At 52.5% G+C, this 20,987-nt stretch overlaps 1 protein-coding gene across 11 annotated transcripts in view; it reads right to left on the reverse strand.

Moving 5' to 3' along the window:
- Positions 1-20,987, reverse strand: part of Iqsec1 (IQ motif and Sec7 domain ArfGEF 1) — a 331,555-nt gene that overhangs the window by 37,617 nt on the left and 272,951 nt on the right. Inside the window, exon 1 of one of the 11 annotated variants that reach the window (XM_013114179.3) lies at positions 19,084-19,386. The exons of 9 other annotated variants lie outside the window; for them this stretch is intronic. In XM_013114179.3, coding sequence (XP_012969633.1) covers positions 19,084-19,148 — 65 coding nt within the window. In that variant the 5' untranslated portion in view covers positions 19,149-19,386. Of the gene's footprint in view, positions 1-19,083; positions 19,387-20,987 lie in introns of those variants that run through there. One more of the 11 variants, XM_005071159.4, reaches the window with a different exon arrangement.

Below are 20,987 nucleotides of genomic sequence, written 5' to 3' on the forward strand. Positions count from 1 at the left end.
CTGTGGGATATTTCAAACCAGCTGAACCTCGAATCAGAAGGTGGAGAAGACAGCAGTCACCATCATCCCTGGAGCAGAGCCTGAAGCTCCTTGGTGGTTGACAGACTGCATCAGAACCACAAGGGGCTCAGTCACGGAAGAGTGGGCTATGCCTGGTCATGGGGCTGTCCCTGGCCCTCAAGCCCATGGTGGAGGAGCAGTGGTAGGAGGGATTCAGTTTTTTCTTGTCTGGCCTGAGAACATTGTTTCTTGGCCATGGGGAGAGAGCAGGGCCTAGGCTGCCTGCAAGTCTGGGAGATCCAGCCTACCCAGTAGCCTTCAGTTTGTGGCAGAGGTGCTAAGGACAGAGATTTTTCCCAGCTAGCTTTGCCTCCGTGGATGAAACATCAAAGTGGGTGTCTGTCCTGGAGAGGGTAACTTTGGGATGGGACTAGGATGAAAGAGGTCAGGGATAGACAGGAGCTTTCTGGAGCTGTGTTACTGCTCTGGGCAGTTTTGGGTCAATAGGTTTCCAGAATATGCTTGGGAGAGAGGGCCAGGTCTCTCCAGAGCTTCCCCTCTGAGACGGGAGGGGATGAGGTAATCAAAAGGCAGCTCCAGAGCCAACCCAGACTCACTCAGCTGGGGTCATCTGCTAAGTCTGTATGAATGGAGCTGTATGGTAGAACAGGCTTTCCACAGCCCAGAAAACACACCCAGGATCAGAGAGATGGCTCAGCTCTCTGCCAAAGCTGACAGCCTGAATTCCATCCCCAGGACCTATACAGTGGGAAGAGACCCTACTCTAAGTTGTCCTCTGATCTCCATACACACTCTGAGGTAAACACACACACACACACACAACACACACACACACACACACACACACACACACACACAAATAAAATAAATGTAATTGGAAAGAAAAGAAGAGCCTAGATCCTGCTCTAACTACAAGAAAAAGAACGAACAACTTCACAGGCTCTGCTGCAGATGTGAGGACAAAGCCAGCACCCAGGGCCTTCCACGTGCCTCAAGGACCTGTTGTAACAACACAAATCCAAAGCCACACAGTGTCAGACACCAACAGAGGCTTTTCTTTATCGGAGCATTTATGATTTGAACAGGGCAAACACAATCCTTTGAAGCCCATGTTGCCAAGCCAATGAGCAAAGACACTCTTATACCCATTGCTAGGGCAGGCATGAACAGGGCTGCACCATTCTACTCTGGTGGACACCTGGACATCCAGGGAGGAACCCAGGGTGACTTCTCTGTGCATCCCCCCAGAGCTTCTTCATAAGGTTGATTCTATTCCACCACATGTTGAAAAAGAGCCGACAGCGTCCTGAGATATAGCAGTTTGCACTCAGATTTTTCTACTGTGCAGTGACTTTGTGGGAGAGCCAACAAATCAACTTACAATACTTTCACTTAGGACATATTTCCCAGGATATTGCCGTGTTGTAAGTGGAGGGGTGTTCTGTATGTTAGTCCCCATCCAGGACTCAAGGGTGGCCATAGTCAGTCACATCAGGCCCTACATCCTGACCTGGCACCTCTTCCAGCCTCCTGAGCCCTGGTTCTATGTCCCACCCTCCCTCCAACCCAGGTTCAGCTCTCCAGAGAAGCTTCCCCCTAAATCCAGGTCTGCCGGGTTGAACACCCCAGAGTATGCAATTCTTCTAGGCACATGCTAAGCCAAGAAGACCGACACACAAAGGGGCAGATATGAGGATTTTCATAGCACTGTGGTCTCTATGCAAGACTAGAAATAAATGTAGATGCCCGTCTAAAAGGGAGTGACTGCAGTTACCTTTATGCCCACACAGGGAAGTAACAGCAAGATGCGGGAGATCTGACCTGACAGCTGTTCTTGTGAGGAGACCTGGAGATGTTTCAGCTGACTATAAGATTGATGTGAGCTGATGCCGTCACACAGCTGAGGAGGCCCGGCGCCATGCTGGACAGAAAGCCAGGAGCAAAAATAGCCTTGGTGCAGCTGTCAGATCATGGCAGACACCTCTGCATCCTGGAACTAGGCTAGAGGTGGCAGACCTTCCCTCTTTCCCTCACCAGCCCCTGCAGACATTACTAATCTATCACTGACTTCCTCCTGCTGATCTTGGGTGGAACCACAGCAGGGTTCCACACAGATTCCCTACCTTTTGATAATAACTGGCATAGGAGACAGACCCTGTGGGTCAGACCCAAATTACTGAAAGCTGGGTCAGGTGAGCTAACTAAGCCAGAAGCAGCCCCTCTTGGGGCAGATGATCCCTTGTCTCAATCCTAAAGGATGGTAAATTGAGGCTGGAATAGATTTCCTCAAAGGTGGAAGAGAATACTATGTCCCATGTAGTTCCATTATGAGAAAGGAGGTGGTGAGCACTCCCCCTCTGAAGATATGTAAGCTGCATGTGTCATTCCCAGGAGTAAGAAATACTGTTTGCCTGACCGGAAGCCTTGCTAGCCCCACAGGGCTAGTCTCAATCTGTAGCCTTTAGTTACATCGCAGGGTCTCCGAGGGCTATGTTCTCATCTGTCTCAGTCCCAGTCTTTTGGAGGCCCCTGCCACTTCCTACCTGTACAGCAGCAGGGGTATGTACATGAGTGCTCCTTCAGTAGATGGGGGATGAGTTCCCTATGTTCAAGACATCCTGGTGGTTGGGCAGGACTTGTGCCCCCCATGAAGAGGTGCACACTCTGTCCCAGGGCTCCCTTCCTACCTGGGGACTCCAGGCTGACTCAGAAGGCCAGCTTTCCATCCTCTCCAGTCTCAAATGTTCCTGCCCCACAAGAGATGGTCAGTTTTTTTTTTCCAGACCAAGTGAGACAGAGATCACTCAAGGAACCCTAGAGCCCCTGCTGCCCTAGCGCACCCGCTGGGCACAGGGAGTCTCTGCTCACTGCCTTTCTGCTTGCATACTGCTTACAAGAGAAGGGATACTGGAGTCTCGGGTTCCATCCCAGTGCACTGAGAATAGAGTGGCTGTTGGCATAGCAGAGTTGGCACAGTGCCATCCTGCACAGGGAAGGTTCCACCCACGGAGGAAACACATTTTCTGTAAAGGCTGGTTACTCTGGCTGGAGGTGGGAGGGGCCCAGCTGCCCAGGTCAGCTTCATGTCTGGGACCTCTGAGAGAAAGTCTGCATCTCTGGACTAAAAAGCTCCAGGGGAAGGGAGACAAGGGATTCTGATCAGGCCCCAGGGGCCAACTAAGACGCCACATCCTGGCTCTGGCCTTGGCTGTAGTTCTAGCTTATGTGAGTCAGGATGAAGGTAGAGGCCTTGCCTTTCTGCCTTGGATGTCTCTAATTATAGTCTGTGAAGTCATGAATGACTTTTCTCAAGAAAAACATTGGTCAGAGGAGGCTCCAGGTGGCAGTGAGGGCCAGCAGAAGAAGGGGTCTGTTGTTTACCATCAGGGCCAACGACGGTGCTGGCAGAAGTGAGCTATGGCCTAAGACACCTAAGAACATTCTAAGCTTCACATGTAACCCAGCCCCCTCACGCACCCCACAGAGCAAGCCAGTGAGATCAGAGCTCAGGCAGGCTGGCTTGAGCCTAGCACTGACCCACTTGCATTTGGTGTTTCTTCCTTGAGAGTGCCTGAGGGCCACGCACAGTCTTATCTGAGATGTAACAACACAGGCCCTACCCACCCCGACACTGTCAATTATCTAGAGAGGACTTAGAATATGTAACCCAAAAACAACGTGGTGAAAATATTCAGCACACTATAATGTTCGGAGAACAGGAGGAGACTGAGTCTTGTGGTGAACCACCCTCTTCAGTGTAGGTTGTGACTGGGCTAGAGGACCCAAGCTGTGTGGGAAGCCCAGCTGTGGTTAAACATCCACATTTAAGTGTCTTGGGCTAGGTTCTAGGCAGTCTGCACCTGCCAGAGACAAAAGCCTCCTGGCATGTGTGTGCCTCTTATCGCTGCCTCCTTAGACAGGGCTTCTAATTCCCAGAATGGGAGGCTGAAGTAGGTTAGGTCAACCAATCTAAAGCCATACAAACTCCCATGAGGGCTTCTGTATGGCTATTAGCTGCTTGGAGGACATTAGTTAAGGTTGATCACCCAATGAGGACAAGGGACTGTCCTGCTCTCTTACTGTACTGGGATCCCATGTGTTCCATCATAGCCTCAGATTTGCCGGGTGGGGTTGTTAACATAGACCAGCACAGGGCCTGGGAAGTAAGTAAGGAGACTGTGTCCTCTAAGCATAGGAAGGACTGGCATCGCTCATGAGGGGAGGCTATCACCTTAGGTCTCTACAGGGTATCCTGGGGCCAAGGGGACAGGATCTGTGGGACAAGTGGCAGGAGCAGAACGGAGACAGTGACTTGGAAAGGTTGCTGGAGTGTGAGTGTGAGTGTGTGTGTGTGTGTGTGTGTGTGTGTGTGTGTGTGTGTGTGTGTGTGTGTTGGGGGAGGTGGTGTGCTCACAGGGTTCAGAACATTAATTAGTCTCCTAAGTAGCTCTTGTCCAGCTCACTGCCTGGGTAGCCCAGGGCCAGCTCAGGCAAACCATCAGAACACAGTGCTCTTCATTTTGCAGCTCACAGAGGCTCAAGCTGAGTCAGGACTTTAGTCATTGCAATCCTTAGCCCTTTTAGTCTGGAATGTTCCCAGGCTGATGTGGCCCCAGGAGCAGAGTGCAAAGACATAAAGGGGTAGGTTAAAGGGGGAAAATGGTGGGGGAGGCCACTCCTTGGCAGGCCCTCCACACCATTGGTAAATGGTTCCTGGAGAGGACTACACTGCTGGTGCTGGAGGAGTCTTATGAACTTGCAGGGAGTCCTTCGTAGGAAGTAGGGTATAGGACCTCTAAGACTGACCCAGCAGAGCTGGGATGAGTGTGATTTGGGAGATCATACATGGAGGTTGGAGAGCAGGAGGGGGGATGTTAACACATCTAGGGGGATCTGGGCAGGGAACCAAGGGAACAGAGAGCCAATGGGTTTAGAGTGTGAGCCCTGTGCTCAAAGCCCTACAGGCAGCCAGGCCTGGAATGTGGGGGCTTTGTGGGGGGGGCACAGGGAACACAAGAGTGAAATGAAGATTTAGGGGCCAAGTCTTCAGGGGGTACATGGGCCCTGACAGCCACTCAACCAACATTATCAGGGATCCAGCTGGGTAACCAGAAGCATAGCTCTCCAAATGAAAGCTGATGACATGTACTTCTAAAAGTGCAGAAACTTCCCCTGAGGGGCAGAATGGAGGTGGTGTGGGGTATCAGGTAGGGTTCTCCTTTTATTCTGTTCTCCTTTGCATTAATGAGGACACAGATAATCAGAGAACTCAACAGCCTGTGACCCAGGGTGGCAGAAGCCCTCAGAAGTGGGGGTGGAGGGGTGAGGGCATATTCTGCCCCTTCCACCTGCAGGAGGGCAGTTTATCCTTTAGGCTACTCTCTCACACACCTTTTCTCATGCCCATCTGTTGGCCAACTCTGACCACTTGGTCGGCCTCTCTGCCACTGACCAGTGACACTGCCCTTACTCCTTGGCCTTATCACCTGTCCGCCTCCCTGAAACATCAATGATCCAATCAAAGCACAGTTCCAACCATATCTTGCCTCAGCTTCCAATACAGGGGAATCAGACATCACAAGACCTAGAAGGCTTACAAGACCCAGCCACGCCTCCTGCCCCGCTCCACTGTACCCAAAGGACCACCAAGCTCCGCTTAATCCCATTAAACCTCCTGGCTGTTGGTCTACAGTCCAGCTCCCACCCCGGGACCTTTTTATATACTATTTGCATGGCAGCTGCAGGCCCTGGTGGGATGAGAAGGAGGAATGGGAGTTGGAGGTATCTGCAGAAGACTAAGAAAAAGAGAGACTGGGTGGGTGTCAACGGTGCTGGACTTCAGGCAGGGCAGTGGTTCTGATGTTGGCATAAGGGACAGAGACAGGAGCAGGTTCTAGAAGGAGCTGCCAGACGCAGGGCTCTGGGCAGGGTTAGGCTCTCTAAGACCAGCTAGCCGCCCACCCCTCCATACCCCAACAAGGCATAGTCTGAATCTCTGCCCTGGGTAGTTCAGGATTACTCTAGCCCATGCCTGCTAAAGAGAGAGGGGTCCTCTGTGGCCACAGGTGTCCTGGGCACTTGAGGTACCTTGGGGCTACTCTAGCACAACCCAACCACCACCTTCATGGGGATGCTGGCCTGGCTCCAGCTTCACTGTCCTGCTGACTCGTTATAGGTCCCAGTTAGAGAGATACACGCTGCAGCCCCGCTGCAGCCCACAGCCTGTGGCATTCATTCTCTGACTGCCTGCACCCAGACGGCCAGAAGCCACCTTTATATATGTAGAAAAATATGGGTCTCCAAACAATGGGCTTTTCAGAGCAGCAGCTATTTTTAGAACTCTGCTTACTGAACTAACACTCAGCATTTCCCCAACTTGTCAGCTGCTGCACAGAGCCAGGCAGGCAGCAGGAGGAGCAGAGGTCAGGAGCTGGGGGCTTCTTGAGCCATTTGGGGGCCACTCTGGTGTACAGAGACAAACGTCAGTTTGGGGCTGCCCCAGGCTAACAGGAGGCATGGTTAGCAGCCTGCCCGTGTGCCCTATCCAGCTCATCATGGCACCTGCCCTCCCAACAACTGTCCCTTTATCCAGTGTACTCTGGGATGGAGTTGTACATCTAGAACTGAACACCAGTTTTTTCTGAGGCTCAGTTTCCCTTTCTCGTGTGTGGCTACGCTGCCCATCTGTGATAACACAGAGGAGTTGGCAAGAGTGTCTGGGAGCCCAGAAGGCAGGCTGAGCAGGAACTGTTTCCTCAGTGTCCTGGGCAGCTGACCTCACGGAAGCCTGTTCATCAATCAGTCCATCACCACAGGAAAGGAAGAAAGGGCTTCGTGTCCCTTGACCCAGACCCTGCAGCCAGGCCCTCATAGTGTCCTGTCAACAACATGTTCTAGAAGGCCAGTCATCCTTCCGGCCTCCAAGCCAGCCCTCCCTCCCACTGTAGGCAGGAGTGGGTACATGGAGTGTTAGGGGGAAGGCAGAGTAGACACCCCCTGGCTCTATTGGAGTGGTTTGCTCTTAAAGAGGTCCAGGGATCAACCTAGGCTTTGAGCCAGCCCCAGATACTGAAACAACCAACCTTGTCCACCTACAATCTCAGAGGCTCCCATCAAAAGGAACACAAGGGTCCTGGATATGCACAAACGATCCTTAGCCCAAGGCCAGAGAAGGCCTGGTACCCATGGGAATAGTACAGGTGTCTCAGGAATGTAGCCCTGAGCACTCCCTCAGCAGCATGTAGGAGTGAGGGAAGTAAAGGGTACAGACATCTACAATCACTGCCACTTGGGATCTCCTTAGCTAGCCCTCTCCCTACTCGGGCATCAGCTTAGGGGGCAGAGGTATCCATTTGCTCACAAAACGACCCGGTCCCCAAGTAGGACTGAGCACAGCAGATGAAATGGGTGAATGATGCTGACAGTGAAGGACTTGAGTAGGCAGGACCAGCTCTTCTGACCTAGAGCCCAGTGAATAGGCAGGGCCAATGCCACAATGAGGTCAAAAAAGATATAAGGACATGGTCTGATGTATCCTCCATCCCCTTCCTCACAGGTGGGAGACCTGCAGTGGGGAGGCTTGCTGGTCACACACAGACTAGGAAGCTTCATTGTAGAAATGCCACAGACTCCACATAGGCAAAAGCCATCATATCATAGCATAGCTCCTGAGCCTCAACTCTCCAAGAATGGAGGATAATGCAGACACATCCTCTAGGACACACTGGGTTCAGCTTCAGGGCCCCTGAATCTGCCTGGACCACTTCTTACAAAACCAGGATGCCTCTAGGAGCTGTGCCCTAGCAGGCCAGACAAACACAGTAGGAGCAGAGTTCCTGACACAGGCTGGCAACACACATCCTCACTTGGGAAGACAGCCAGCTGGCAAAAGGGACAGGCGGCTGGGGGTGGAGGGGCAGAAGCAAACACCCTGCAATCAAGCCCAGCCAGACCTCAGTCTGGCAAGGTGTCATTCACACAGTCACCACTATCATTCTGCAGAAAGCCCCACCGTGCCTAAGGATGCTGTCCCACATCCCAGGACCAGAGTACCAAACAGAGCACAGGCCTAAACTCAGAGGAAAGTTCCCTGTAGCCAAACCTAGAGTGGGCAGCCTTTTCAGAAACTCCAGACCAAGGCCTGGGTAAGGCCCATCTACCTGGCTGGGAGACTAGGCAGTCCCTGCTCATATGAAGCCTCTGAGGGCACAGGGTTCTCAGTAAGTTATTCCAGCACAGATTGGCAGCATGCTGTGTGGTTCTCCACAATGTTTTGTCCTAAAAATTGGAATAAACTGGGTATGGTACTACATGCCCATATCTCTGCACTTGGGAGTCTGAAACAGCAGGATCACAAATTTGAGGCCAGCCTGAGCCACAACAGTGAGCGCTTATCTTACAACAAACAAACAAAGGATGAACCAAGGAATAAACAAAGGAAAATAAAGAGTAAGTCTGAACCATTTTAACATCTAGCGATCAGATACAAAAATTCTGATTTCTGAGAGGAGACAACAGCTAAGAACCCTGCCATCCTGGGCCTATGACCCAGGAGTGGAAGCCACAGCCAGCTCTAGAGTGTTTGCACTGTATACCACAGTCCTCCACTGACCTCATCATCTGCCCACACCTGGTCTTCTATTCTTTTCATACCCCCTTCCTGTCTGTGGAGATCTTTGTAAGGCTGAAATTCAAGAACCACTTGTCATTCCCAAGAAGCCAAATACAGAAAGCAGAATCCTCAGGGCAGGGCTCAAAAACATCAGAGCTCTGCAGGGATGGTGGGAAGCTGTGGCCATCTACTCTGTAGGTCCTCAGAGTGTGGGTTTTATCAGACCCCACAAAGGCAGCCTCACTACACTGACAACAACCCACCACCCATGTAGGTCATGTGAGCCACCAAGCCTCTGTACCGGGCAGTCTTGTGTCTGAGCCTCAAAGAATCAGTACAGAGTTTATTTCAAACTCACAGGGTGGCCTGCCCTGCCCACCAAGAATGTCAGCCCATGTTTGGGATGACATCTCAAGGCTCCAGAGGTCCGCAGGGCTGAGCAGGTGAAGTGCTGCTTGACCTGAGGCAAGTGACCACACCTCTCAGGGCTCACATTGGCTAGTGTCCCTGACCACCGACCGCTAGGAACATGAGGTCAAGCAAAGACAAGCCTTGCCAAAAGCAGCTGCCACATTGGGCTGTCCTGCCCTGTGCCACTGACTAGAGAAGGGCTCAAGCCCAGGGTTCTGCTCCACTTGTCCAGGGAAGAAAGGGGACAGGAAGAATGCTTCCATGCTACCACCCAGCTGAGCCCTTGATGGCTATGGAGTCAGACACATCTTCGAGAATTTGGGACATCTCTGTACACTCCAAGTCACTCCCTGCTGGGTCCAGTAGCAAAGTTCCCCACAGCTGCCACCATGTTCTTATCTAGTCTCCTCCTTCCTCCTCCCTTTTTTGCTTTCATGGACCACTCCCTGCAGCCTGCATTCAGCCAGCCTACCCCAGCTAGCAGGGCGGCTCTTGTTGGTTTTGAATGCACAAAGATGACCAGAAGCTTCCGACCCCGGGGCTTGCTCGGAAAGATTTTTTAGAATACACATACACACACTGAGCCAAAAATCTTCCCGGCTGAGCCAAATTAAATACAGAGTCCTCTAGTTATTTCCATACTCACAAAATGGACTTAAATAAAGCAGCTCTCTGTGGCAGGCTCCAGCAGACAGGGCCAGGCTGGGCCCCAGGGACTCCCCGGGAGGGCTGGGGGGAGGCACAGGCTGGTGGGGGGGCAGCCCTGGAGAGTATGGTCTGTGCCAGGGAGAAAGAGGCCTGTGTAACAGGCAGTCTCTCAGCCCACCCTGCCACCAGGGGTGCAGCTCCCAGAGACCCAAGCACATGGCAGAAAGCACAGCAAACTGCCCTGCCCCTCCTGACACATGGGCAGCCCACCATACTTAGCATTGCATCCAAGGGATCATGTATCACAACATGGGCAGTCCACCACAGTTGGCATTGAATCCAAGAGATCCTATATTACAACTGAAGACTCAAAACTGCCACACACTGACCACCCAGCACTTACAACGAAGACGTGCCAGACTGTCTTCCTTCAGGTTTTGTGGAGGAAAAAAAACAAGGCCCAGTGAGGTGAAAACTTAAACCAATGCCATAGGCCTCACAGAAGAAAGGAGGCTATGCCAACCGGGGTGTGGACCACCCCCCAAGACTGGGCTGCTCCCTGCCCCCTGCCTATGTTACCTGGGTCCCTCTGGGGCCAGCCCACTACTTGTAGTCACTCAGAGCACAGCAGCCAGCAGGGTCTTACTGTGCTTTCAGCTTCCTGAGACCCTCATATGCCCCATAAGCCCAGAAAGGCAGATGCAGCACCCCTAACTCCCCACATCACTGGCACACAAGGCCCTTTCCCAGCGACTGCATACCCCTCAGGAGGGGACTGGGGCCACAGGACCGCGACTTGGCCTCTCTAAGCCCACACTTCTGAGCTATAAAGTGGGAAGATCAGCAGGAGGGAGTAGTGGCACACGCCTTTAATCCCAGCACTTGGGAAGACAGAGGCGGGAGGATTTCTGTGACAGCCTGGTCTACACAGTGAGTTCCAGGACAGCCAGAGCTATGAGGTAAGACCCTGTCTTGAAAATAAAACAAAACAAGGTGGGAATACAACCGACCACACAGGGCCAAACAAAAAAAAACACACACCCACAATCCTTGACTGAGGCCTGCAGGCCAGGAAGTGCTTCTGGGAGTCTTATCCCTGCATCACACCCTGGCAGCAGGTGAGACATGATAAACTTGCACCAGGAGGAGGCTCAGGGAGGAGAGCACCCCATGGAATCAGCAGCATCTACACCCAGGGCGGGGGTGCAAAGTATGCTCCCTGTACCAAGACAGAGCCAGAGGCAATCTGGGCCTTTTCTGACCAAACTTGGTGGAGTCCTGCCCCCCATGTGCCAAGAACTGTTGGTAGGAGCCAGGGTTAGTCATAAGATATTCATAATAATGACAGCAACTAACATCTAGAACACCTACTGTGTGTCAGTCTCATTGTTGGGGACCTACTATGTGCTAGATTTCAAACCCAGCACTGAGGACCGGCCAGCTCCAAAGATTTCAGGCCCAAGATGGTATCAAGGGAACCTTAGTGGGTCAGACTCTGACAGGGAGGAGTGCAACAGAAAACTTCTCCAGGACTTGGACTGTAGGTAATCACCAGACCCCTCGGGAGGGGGGTGGTGTTAGTTGCTTAAGTTGGGCCTGGGCTGAGGTAGAACCAGAAATCCTGGATAAAGGAGAAAGGGGCTGGGCAAAGGCTAGGGACCCTGAAAGGCAGTGTGTCAAAGGAAACAACAGGTTGACCAAGAGGAGGGAGGCAGGAGTCACAACCTGACTCATAGCAGGCTACACTACTCAGCTGAGAACCAAGTGAACAGACCTCGTGGGAGAGGCCAAGAGCTCATTTTCTCGCCTTCACTCTCAGGGGGTACTGGGGTGACAGAGAAACATGTCTTATACACAATCGATGAGGGAGCCGCAGGCACAGCCTCTTCTACACACCAGGCCACCCAAAAGGTCAGTCATCAGTACATCACCAACTCAAAGCTGGCCCACGCCCAAGGTTCTTGGAATGGAGCCAGCATGGCCAGGGGCTGCACAAGGCACCCACCACCCCAGGAACAGCCTATCTCCAAGGCCAGGATAAGGCTGACCATGAGACAAGTCCAAGATTAAAAGCTTCAAAATAATAGATGGAAGGAAGATGAACTGCCCTTGGAAATCATTAATACTGTTCTCTACTTCTGTACACATTAGAAATTTTCTAAATGGGGGGTGGTGGTGCAAGAGAGAATGCTCAGCAGTTAAGAACACTTGCTGTTCTTGTAGACAAAAAGGATTCCCAGCACCCATAAAACCAGTTCCAAGAAACCCAATGCCCTCTTCTGGGCCACTGGGGTACCACACACACGGTGCACACACACATATGCAGGCAAGCACTCATACACGTAAAAAATAATTTTTTTTAAATGAAAGAAGTTTTCAACAGTAAAGATTTAATAGCTAAGACTTGCTATTGACATCAAGGTCTATTGCCCTCTGGGGCCATTTTGTATCAAAACAGAACAAACTCAAAGTGCATACACTTAAGCCCCGACTGAACAGTCAGGGCCAGAGGGCTGGTGCGGTTGCAGACCCTGTTTCCAGTGGCAAAGAGCCATTCCCCATTCCCAGTCCCACCAGAACTCCCAGTTTGGGGACCCACCAGGAAAATCACACCAGGACCAAGTGTGGTGGCTGGGTTCAAGCAAGTTAGCGGGAACCACAGAGTGGCTAGCGGGCACTGACTCCCACCTGGCGCTCATTCATCCATCTGCCCTGTATTGGAATAGAAAGCTGACCCTATACTGTCTTGAAATTCATTGGACAGTCTTGAGAAAGAACAGATAGCTTCCTGTGGCTAGCAAATGGGTCCAGAGAGGTAAGACCACTGGACACCCAAGGCTCCTCTATCCTCTCCAAATGGTAGTGCACCCCATCACCCATTCCATGGAGGTACTCAGGAGCCCCACACTGTCACTGGGGGCTGGGTAGGCCCACAAGGATCCTATAGGCTCTGGTCTCTCTATAGCTGCGCCTCCTCCCTTCTGACTGTCTTCACTCAGGGTTCTAAGCCTGTGTGCTGCATCCCCACAATGCCAGGGCAGGGCCAGAGGTGCTTCCTCCAACCAACAAGCCGTGTCTGTACACAGCAGGGCTCAGGGCTTCTTTCCACACTCCGTTTTCTTGCCTGTGAAGTGGAAAGATGGCAGCAATGCCAGTGTTCACGGGCAGTCCCAATGGTGTGTGTGTGAAATGGCAAAGACCCCAGAGTGCAGCTTCTGGTGTCCTTACTCTGTTGTCTGGCCACATCCCAGTCTCAAGCCTGAGCTGACATCAGACCCACTAAAAGTTGTTGTGGCTTTGCCTGAACCCAGCCCCCTTTTTCTTTCCTGTTGTCATGGACTGGGCACCTGTTGTGTGTGATACCCATGTTGCCTCTCTCTGCACGGTCCCCACTGACAGATAAGGCAGCAGGAGCCCAGAGCCATGGCCACTTGCCTCGGCTACACATCTAGAATGGGGCAGATCTGGGACTCTGGCAGGTCTAACTCTCATCTCTAGCCACTGACACTGCTTCCAGTCTGGGGTGGTAGTGGTTTGGTATGGAGCCCCCTTCCCCTGCCGGGACTAAAGCCAAGCCCTGAACTTGGGCCTCAGGTGCCAGAAACAGCATAGACAGGACTAGAACCACCAGATTGGCCCAAAGCTCCACCCAACACAGTCACCCACTGAGCCCAAAACCCTACAGCCCTACTCAATCTGCCTCTCAGCTGGGCACTCTCCTCACAGTCTGCCTCATAAAGCATGCAGGCCAAGCCTCCCTCTCTCCACCCTGGCTGAATGGCAAGCTACCTTGCTAGGCAATCTTTCCAAACTGTGGCCAAAGCAGTTTGCTTCATCTACATGCCTCCCAGCAGCTGTTCCGACAGCACTGCGAGCACACCAGCGTGTGGGCCGTCAGCACTTGCTCCTGCTGCTGTGCCCTGTTCGCGCTCTGCCTTATCAAATGCATGGCAGTTCCGTTATGCCTGCCTCCCTCCTTCTTTTAAACCTAGTTTCCTCTGTGGCCAGGAAGGAAAGTGAACTTCTCCTGTCCAGAAAGACATTTCCCCTGAGTAAGCAGTGTGCTCCCACCCTCGTGTTGGGGAGCCACACCAGCCTGAACTGAATGTGCCACCATCTGCCACCACTGGTTTCTATGCACCTCTACAGAGTGCCATGTGAGTCAGTCCTCACAGCCACTCCACAGCCACATGCTATCATCTGTATTTCATAAATGGGGAAACTGAGACACAGAAAGGCTATGGGATGTGATTAGATCACAGAGACACTGGGGAGCAGAGCTGCGGCTGCAAGGCAGGGCACAGGTGGTCCAGTGACAAGTCTGCTCCCAACAAATGGGCTAAGGAGCATCCTCACCTACAGGTGACCACAAGGGTCTTCACAGAGGTGGAAACAGAAACCAGAAAGGGGGAAATCAACAGCCAGTGAGGGCCAGGCCTTTCTAGACGGTCTCCTCTTGAGGGAGGGGTGACCCTTCAAAGCTTATTAATAAACACACACACAACAATAAAACCTACCAGAGCAATGGCAACCATAGCCACCACTGTCTAGCAAGCGCTTAGTGGGACTACAAGTTCTGGTCCAAATACTATCCCTGCATCTGAGTGCCCAAACCACTCAGCCTCCAGTCAAATGAGAAACAAAAGTGCTAGACACTTCTAACTTTTAAAGCAAGTGGGTCTCTGCGAGAATGTACTCAGGTTGCTGACAGACTCCAACACAGCCTGGGCACCAGACAATTTGGGGGAACCCTTTCTGTTCATGTGCATGAGAGGCTGCTTCCAGTTGGGGCCTCTTCCAAATCTCCCAGTTTATTAACCATCCTCCTCCCCTCCAGGGGATTAAGTTCACTGCCCACAGCCATCTGTCCTTTCATGTCAGAAGCCATGGGTTTCCTCACCATGTGGAAGCCTGCCGTATTTGGATTGGTCCCTCAGTGAATCAGGGGACAGTTTTTGTCCCCGAGTCCCCATGCATAGCTGGAACTGGAGATGCACACAGGATGAAAGTATAAAAAAGTAAGAATAAAGAGTGCTACCCACACAGCCCCTGCAGAGTCCAGAAATGTGGTTCTTGTGGTCTCTGGGGAAAGAGACAAGACGTCAGGAAAACCTGGCACATTGTCACAGACCAGGGTACAGGCTGGGGTACTTGGGAAAATTTTGGGAATCCAGATACCAAGGGATACCAGATCTATTTACACTAGTGACATTTTACCAGACATGAATTAATCCCAGAGGAAACAGATCTTGGCTGTGGTGCACACAGGCCCTGAAGTCAGGCAGACAGGGTGCAAATCCCAGCTCAGCCTTCTCTGGCTGGGAACTCTGTACCTCTTCCCCACATCTGAAATGAGGCACAGAAGCCTGTATTTCTAAATGAAGAAACATACATACACACCACTGCCATGCACAGCCATGTGGTTACTACTTTGCTGACCTTTGAACAGAAAGGAAAAGCAAATGCAGTGAGTGCCCTAGCTTTGCAAGCATGGACAAAATCTCACGACAGCTCCAGAGTGCCTTCAGTTCAAACTCAACCGTCACTGTGGTGAGAGACCTCACACCAAGAGAGTAAAATGTGAAGGATGCTACTCCCTTGATGAGCAGAGAGGCTCTGACATAGACAATAAACTCTAAGCAAGTGGCCTCAGAGAGTGTTCCCATGTATGGTCCCCAAACCAGTCTTTAGCCTGGAACAAGATGAGAAGATGGTGGGGACCATTTTAACCTACAGTCCTGTCACAGAAGGGAAAAAGTGGACAGTGACAGGAGGAACCACTCACTGGGCTCTGGGCAGAGCTGCACATCTCACCTCCACCCCCACTCAGTTACAGTCTCATTTCATGGGCAACCAAGGCTCAGAGAGCGGAGGCAACATGCCCAATACTGCTCAGCTGGAAGGGTCAAAGTCAAGACTCTGACACACAGAGTAACCTTGGTTTCTCTATTAGCTCAAGGCCTGGCCAAGGAGGTGCTCAGTAGATGTCAGGGGAATGGAAGAACACAGGCAAACCCAGGGCTGAGTACCCACTGGGTCAACCTCCCCCAGATTAAGATAGCATGTCATACCTGCTTATGCTTGCATTTCTGGAAGCAGTGGTCAATCTGATCACGGGCCAGGTGCTATGCTAGGTATGGGCACATACCATAGACCATCACTCACTAAGGGTACCGCCAGGGAAGCCAGAGTTGGAAGAGGCCCAGCTGGCACTGTGCCATATTTCCCCCATAATTGCCATCAATTTTCTCTCTGCAGCAGCTCCCGCAGTGGATCAGCCAGATCCTCTAAGGCCACACAATTAATTCTTCAAGAGTCTTAATGGCCTTTAAAGTCATTAGAATCTGCTTTTGAGGACTCAGGGTAAATCACACTCCACGGCTTTGAGCCTCCTCTCCCCAGACAAACACACCTCCATAGGGAACCTCACCCAGGCCTCCAGCCATGGCCCAGTCCCAGCCCACTAGAGCCTGGTGGTTGCCTTGCCTCTGTGCTTACTGGGCGGATATTTCACACGTCATCATCATTCAAAGGAAATTTACGAAAGAGGAAGGAAGAAAACACAGTGGGCCACTGGCAGCTGGGAAGTGTACAGTGCTGACTTGGACAAACCGGACAGCAGCCTGGAGGTCCTAGGACTGGCTAGCCATGGAAGGCCACCCATACCTGCAAAGCCCCTGCCAGGCACTACTTTCATATCCTATCATTAAAGGGAAAACTGAGGCCCAGAGGGCTATGGTAACTTGCATAAACTCACAAAGTAGGCTGGGATTTGAAAGAACTGTCTGGCTGTGCCATCTTCCTGCTGTCTGAGCTGCTCTGGACTCCTGATACTCCAGCACACCAGGATTCCATGTCTGCAGAACACAGCCAGGGAAATGCATGCACAACACACACACACACACACACACACACACACACACACACACACACACACACAGGAGCTCCTGTCTAATCCCTTCCACAAACACCCATCTGCCCAGTCATCAGGCTATTCAACCATGCAACTGCCAGTCCTGTCCACGTTTTAAGCCAAAGCTGTGTAAATATTAGCACAACTAGTTCATAGTCCGACTTCCTCGAATGAAAGCCTTAAGTCCTGGTAGGGGGTTCCAGGGACCTCCACTCTTATCGGAATATCCGGGCCTGAGCCCCTTGAGCTGTTGTGTTCCAGGTATGGCCACTGGGCTCTCAAGTCTTGGCTTGTGCTCTTTAAAACAACAACAACAACAACAAAAAGTAAAGGACCCCGTGTTGCTGTGATGCGGGAAAACAGTGAAGCATCAGATAGGCCATGCTATTCAAGAAGCCTGTGCATGCAGGACAGTGCCAGTCTGAGAGTGACCTGAGGCACAAAGACTGCGGTTCTGTAAGTCGCTGGAGCATGCTGGCTCCTACCTGAGCTTAGGGAGCAGGAGATGGCCAGATGAGAGGACTAGTAAATAAGATGCAAGAAGGTCCAGGAAGGCTCCCCAGCCAAAGGAGCACCTGGCTCAGCATCCACAGCACCCATGAGTCTCTCTAGCCCTCCCAGGTTTCCTTAGAAATCACATGAGGTGGGGGATTGCCCATCTGCTCTGTGGCTGATGGGCTGCACCTGAGCAGGGCTCCTGGCTCTCCAGGACACCTGGCCCCAGATCCAGGATCTAGGCAGGACACCCTCCCCTACCCCCCGCAGCTGGAAGACTGCCATCAGAGACCCAGAGAGACTTCTGCTGATGGATGTGGCACAGAAATACAACAAGGCAGCCATGGACATAACTAAAGTGGTGACACTGGGAGATTCTAATGAAGGACAGGAAATCCCCACCACACCCCCTTCAGTTCTAGGGGAGAAGAGGTATGGCCAGAAACTGCTGACCCATCCCGTGGTCATGTTGTGAACATGGTCACCCCTACACTGCTGGCTGCATTGGGATTAGAAACACTTCTCTGAGCTATGTTCACTGCTGTGCCCCTGGTCCCCCAGGGCAGAGTCTGGTCTGCACACACTAGGCATTCAATAAACCACATAATCTTAGTTCTGATGAGACTAAAGGCCCAGACTCCTTCTGCTCTCTTGCAATATGAGGATGCTGGTACAACAGGACAGGAATTCAAACACTGGATGGGACAGCTGAAGAAGTGTGCAGGGTCTTGACCACCTGTGGGGTCTGACTGTGACCCCCAATCCCAGACGAAGCCCACACTGCTAGACAGATGGTCGTGCAGCTGCAGCTTGTCTTGCCTCGGCTTCAGATGCCAGAAGTACTGGCTCTTAGGAAATGGCCCCCTTCCCACAGCCCCACATGAAGCTTCAGGCCAGAACCCCACACTTGGGGTGGGGACGGGGTACTGCAGGACACACTCGTGTTTTCATTGCAACTGCCAGGCAGGCCTTGGGAAATTTTGAAATGAAAAGATTAAAGGGCTCCAGGTGGGCTCCTCCAGAGAGGCCCAATCCACTTGTCAACAAATCCCCTCAGCCCCACACCCCTGCTCATGGAGGGGCCTGCAGACAGCTCAGGGGCAGCTGTGCTGCCAAGCAAGAGGAAATCAATATTCCTAGCACATACACACACAGCCTCTCTCTCTTCATAAACACAGACATAGGGTACTCAGACAGCCTCACACAGACCCCTAAAACCAAGAGCAGCCAGCTTCTCTGTACCATCAGACTCCTTTCTGGACCACGCACAAGCTTCACTCCAGAGGTAAACAACACATTCAGTTCCAGCCAGCAACCCGTTCACATCTGTACTTGGTCAAAAACAGCAGTCACACAAACTCCAGGCACCCCAGCACCTGCCCAGGTGGCCTGCCAGGTGTACAGTATCTAAACACACACACACACACACACACACACACACACACACACACACACACACACACGGGGAGAGAGAGAGAGAGAGAGAGAGAGAGAGAGAGAGAGAGAGAGAGAGAGAGAGAGAGAGAGAGAGAGAGAGAGAGAGAGAGAGAGAGGCGCACATCCTTGCTGAAGTCTCCACAACACAGTGGATACATACATGCAGACGGATCCAGGGTCTCCAACAATCAGACTTGGAGGAGAGGCCCTGGCAGCCTGTGCACTGAAATCAGAGACAAGGCGCAGGCAGAGCTGGGTACCTTTCCTGACACAAACTACAGGCCATTTGCTGTCTTGCCCTTCACACACGCACCGAATCTAGTTTCCCACTCATTCCCACAGAACTCTTATGCCCACAACCCACTTTTGTCCTTACACACCCTCACTGAGACCTGCTCCTGGCAAGCAGGCCGGGCGCTCTGCCCTGACAGTCACACCCATCCCCGAAGCCCCCCTCTGGCACACAGGATCCCCACGCCTGGCGACCCAGCCCCGGTCGGGGCCCATCTCCCTCCGCCGACCTCTGCTCTTGCCCGGCCGGCCTTACCCGCTGTCAAGCTCCAGTTCCAGTAGGGACTGAGTCCTCTCTGAGTTGCAGTGCAGGCACCACATGACGGCCGCCGCGGGAGCGGCCCGGGCCAGCGCCCGGGGACCCAGGCCGAGCCGCGCGCCCGCGACTCCCCCCGCGGCCGCTGGACCCCGGACCCGATCCCCGACAATCGGTCCGTCCGCCACGGGCTCCCTTATGTCCCTCTGGCTTTCGCCCGTGGATGCACGCAGCCCTAAGTCCCGGAGTCCAAACGCCGGCCCTGTGCGACCCTCCAGCCGCTGCCTGCCTGGCGTAACGCAAGTCCGGCCGGAGGAATGTGGCCGGGGGCGGGGCCACAGAGCGGGGGTGGGGTCTTCTGGGGGCGGGGCCAGAGCCGTGAGTTCCGGGAGGAGCGCAGATTCTGCTCTTGGTTTGTTGCTCCGGGTGAGGGACGGGACTGCAAGCCCTCGTCTTCCTCACGTGTAAGCACAACAGGTAGAACGCGCCGAAAACCTCAATCTGCGCCAGTCCTGACTGGCTTTAGCGTACAAACTTTGCATCCCCAAACAGAGGAGCAACAAGTGGTTCCAGGGCTCTGACGCGCCTGTCCCAGATCTGGTGGAAAGAGATTTAATTCGCGCCAAAGGTAGCTACACACCCTTTGCGGCCAGTGACAAGCTAGAAGCAATAATGATGAACATCGTAGTGGGCTTTACTGGTACCCGGTCCAGTGGGCAACATTGTGAAGAGGGGTTACTTCGGGCCCCATTCACTGATGAGACTAAAGCTGGGCCCTTCCTCCCCCTCTCCCCACCCATCTACAAGCTCTCATAGCTTGCTGGTCCCCTCGTGTATGCTTGTTTATTACGCAGAAGACAGGCAGGGTGCCCAGTACCAACACTGGTCGAATGCCCACATATGCAGAGAGAGAACAAGAAGATGTACACAAATTAAACACCCACCCTGAACACCCCACCAGCAAGACTATTTCCTGAGGAGAGTGGGGGGGGTCGCAGGAGCCACTAATGTGGGGGCATCTTGTACACACTGGCAATGTTAAAAATACACAGGCTGTGTTGCGACACGAGTCTGTGTAATCCCAAAACCTAGGAGATTGAAGCATGAGACTCCTGAGTTCAAGACCACCCTGGGCTGTACCATGAGACCTAGATCAAAATAGAGATCTTAGATGGGGAAAAACATTTGCATATCAGAACTGATAATACTCTAGTGTTTGTCTCCCATAAAGAATTCTTGCTCATCAGTAAGAAGGCTGATTTTCAGCAAGCGGCAAAGGATGAGAATGAACATTTTGCCAAGCATATGTAACCAAGGACCAGTGAGAACACTTGAAGATGCCTGGCACCAGTGGCCACCAGGGAGGTATGGGTAGAAGTGTGAGGTAATACCACTCCTCATTCACTTCAGAAGGCTACAAAAGTTCCCCTACACAGACACAGCGGCCACATCTAGCATCTGCTTGGCTAGGGTGAGGTAGGGAGGTGGCAGGAGACAGGACTGCAATAGCTACTTGTGGGGGGGGGCAGAAGAAAACTCCCAACTCTGACCCAGCTGTCCTCTAAAAATAGGTGATACTAAATAGAATCAAAGGATCCCCAGGCCCGGCTTCAGGAACCCCGGGGAAACAGGCTCCAGACTCAACATCTAGATCTACCAGGAATTCCAGGCACCCCTCCCAGGTCCAGGGCACACAGCTGGCCAGGCTGGGATTTAGATGGGGTGAGCTTTACCCATGAGCAAGTGGTGTGGTGGTGGGGTGAGGCCCTGCAAACCAAAAGCCTCTGTCTCCTGACTTCATCTTCCTGAATATGGTGAACCTCACTTTTGTTCCAGTGCCTAGCAGATTCATAACAAATAACCTTGAATGGGAACAAGGGAAGCCCTGGTGGGGAGACATGAGG

This window comes from Mesocricetus auratus, unplaced genomic scaffold (genome assembly GCF_017639785.1).
Source record: "Mesocricetus auratus isolate SY011 unplaced genomic scaffold, BCM_Maur_2.0 Super-Scaffold_100676, whole genome shotgun sequence".
Taxonomy (NCBI): Eukaryota; Metazoa; Chordata; class Mammalia; order Rodentia; family Cricetidae; genus Mesocricetus; species Mesocricetus auratus.